General features: G+C 32.0%; 1 protein-coding gene across 1 annotated transcript in view; it reads right to left on the reverse strand.

Moving 5' to 3' along the window:
* Positions 1-1,569, reverse strand: part of LOC105819659 (CUB and sushi domain-containing protein 3) — a gene marked incomplete at both ends in the record, with an annotated part of 761,280 nt that overhangs the window by 457,515 nt on the left and 302,196 nt on the right. The window contains one exon of the mRNA XM_012655960.1: positions 498-680. Coding sequence (XP_012511414.1) covers positions 498-680 — 183 coding nt within the window. The remainder of the gene's footprint in view (positions 1-497; positions 681-1,569) is intronic.

The raw sequence follows: 1,569 nt of genomic DNA on the forward strand, positions 1-1,569 counted from the left end.
TTCTATATCATAAATGTTAATGAATTGTACTATGTCCAATATAAATAAATGGTACCTCATGCATTAGTGTGGGCATCTACAAGCAAAAATAAGTTAATGCATTATACATAGAGTATAAGCTTTAAATATTTTAAGTGCTTTTGATTACAAATAAGCATATACTATCTTCTTAAATGAGTCTATTAGAATTAGTTCAGATGTGTAATTTCCATAAGAAGTATGCTATCTATAAAATATAAAATGTCATTAAATAAAGTGTTATAAGAACACATATTATATATATTTTACAATTACTAAGTGAACTGTGTTAACTTTATTTAAATCTGTAATAAAATTTATAATTTGGCATAAGCACACTTGTTAAAGATAGTATCACAAAGTGCTACTCATCCAAAAATAATTACATGGTTCCAGTTCTTTGCAATTAATTACAAAAGCAATTATATGCAAGGACAGGGTAACATATGCTGTCTGGAAGTAAAGCATTTGGTACTCACAGATACAGATGGGTATGTTTGCAGACCATTGGTTATTCTCTTGACAAACAATGGATTTCTCTCCAATTAATTCAAACCCAAACTGGCACTCAAACCTTAAAACATCACGATTAGAAAACCCATCGCCTTCTCTAATTCCATATAAGGGTGTACCAGGATCGCCACAGCTTTCTTTCTCAATTTCTGTAAAATTAGAAGATAAAAGTCACCTTCCAAGAGTTGCAGACATATGATACATATACTACAAGTTTAGTAAATATATACTCTCTATTATGGAGATATTTCAGAATAAAAGATAAATATATTCCCCAATCCTAATTTGTTTTTCTTTTGCCACTCTTATGGATATGTTTTGAAGAAATGATCTTTAGGAAACATAATGTTGTATTAATATTTCTTCCTTTTTGTATGTGGGGAATCTGAGGTCATCAGAGCTAATGAGGTTGCCAGAGGCTATGTACCTAACAAAACAGTTATAAGAACTCAGATTTTCTGTCTGTACTACATATATACATACATACACACATACATTTGCATACATATATTTCCCCCCAAACCCAAAAACTTTCCTTATTCTTGCAACCTCTACACAATACAGCAAATCCTTGGATCATGACTAGGACATGAGAGAACATTTCCTGCCTCTATGCTCCTACATAAGTCAATTAATATCTCTAATCAAGCATCTGTTACTTTCTCTGGTACCTGTTGGCTAAATTACTTCCCCAACTAGATAAAAAACAAACAAACAAACAACAACCAAAAAAAAAAAAAAAGGCACAAAAAATGCTACTCAATGGGAGCAATCAATTTGTGTTCTAAATTATCCGAATTATTCAGCTGCACTATGTTCCTTGATAAATGTTTATTGAACGAATTAGAAAAGATTGAAAAAAATATTTAAGAAAGGCTGGATGCAGTGGCTCAACCCTGTAATCCCAGCACTTTGGAAGGCTGAGGCAGGATGGCTTGAGGCCAGGAGTTTGAGAACAACCTGGGCAAAAAAGCCTGTGTCTTTTTGTAGAGCCCATCTCTACAAAAGAAAATTAAAAATAGGAATATAAAAAAAAAT

Source organism: Propithecus coquereli, unplaced genomic scaffold (genome assembly GCF_000956105.1).
Source record: "Propithecus coquereli isolate 6110/MARCELLA unplaced genomic scaffold, Pcoq_1.0 Scaffold494, whole genome shotgun sequence".
NCBI classification, from domain to species: Eukaryota; Metazoa; Chordata; class Mammalia; order Primates; family Indriidae; genus Propithecus; species Propithecus coquereli.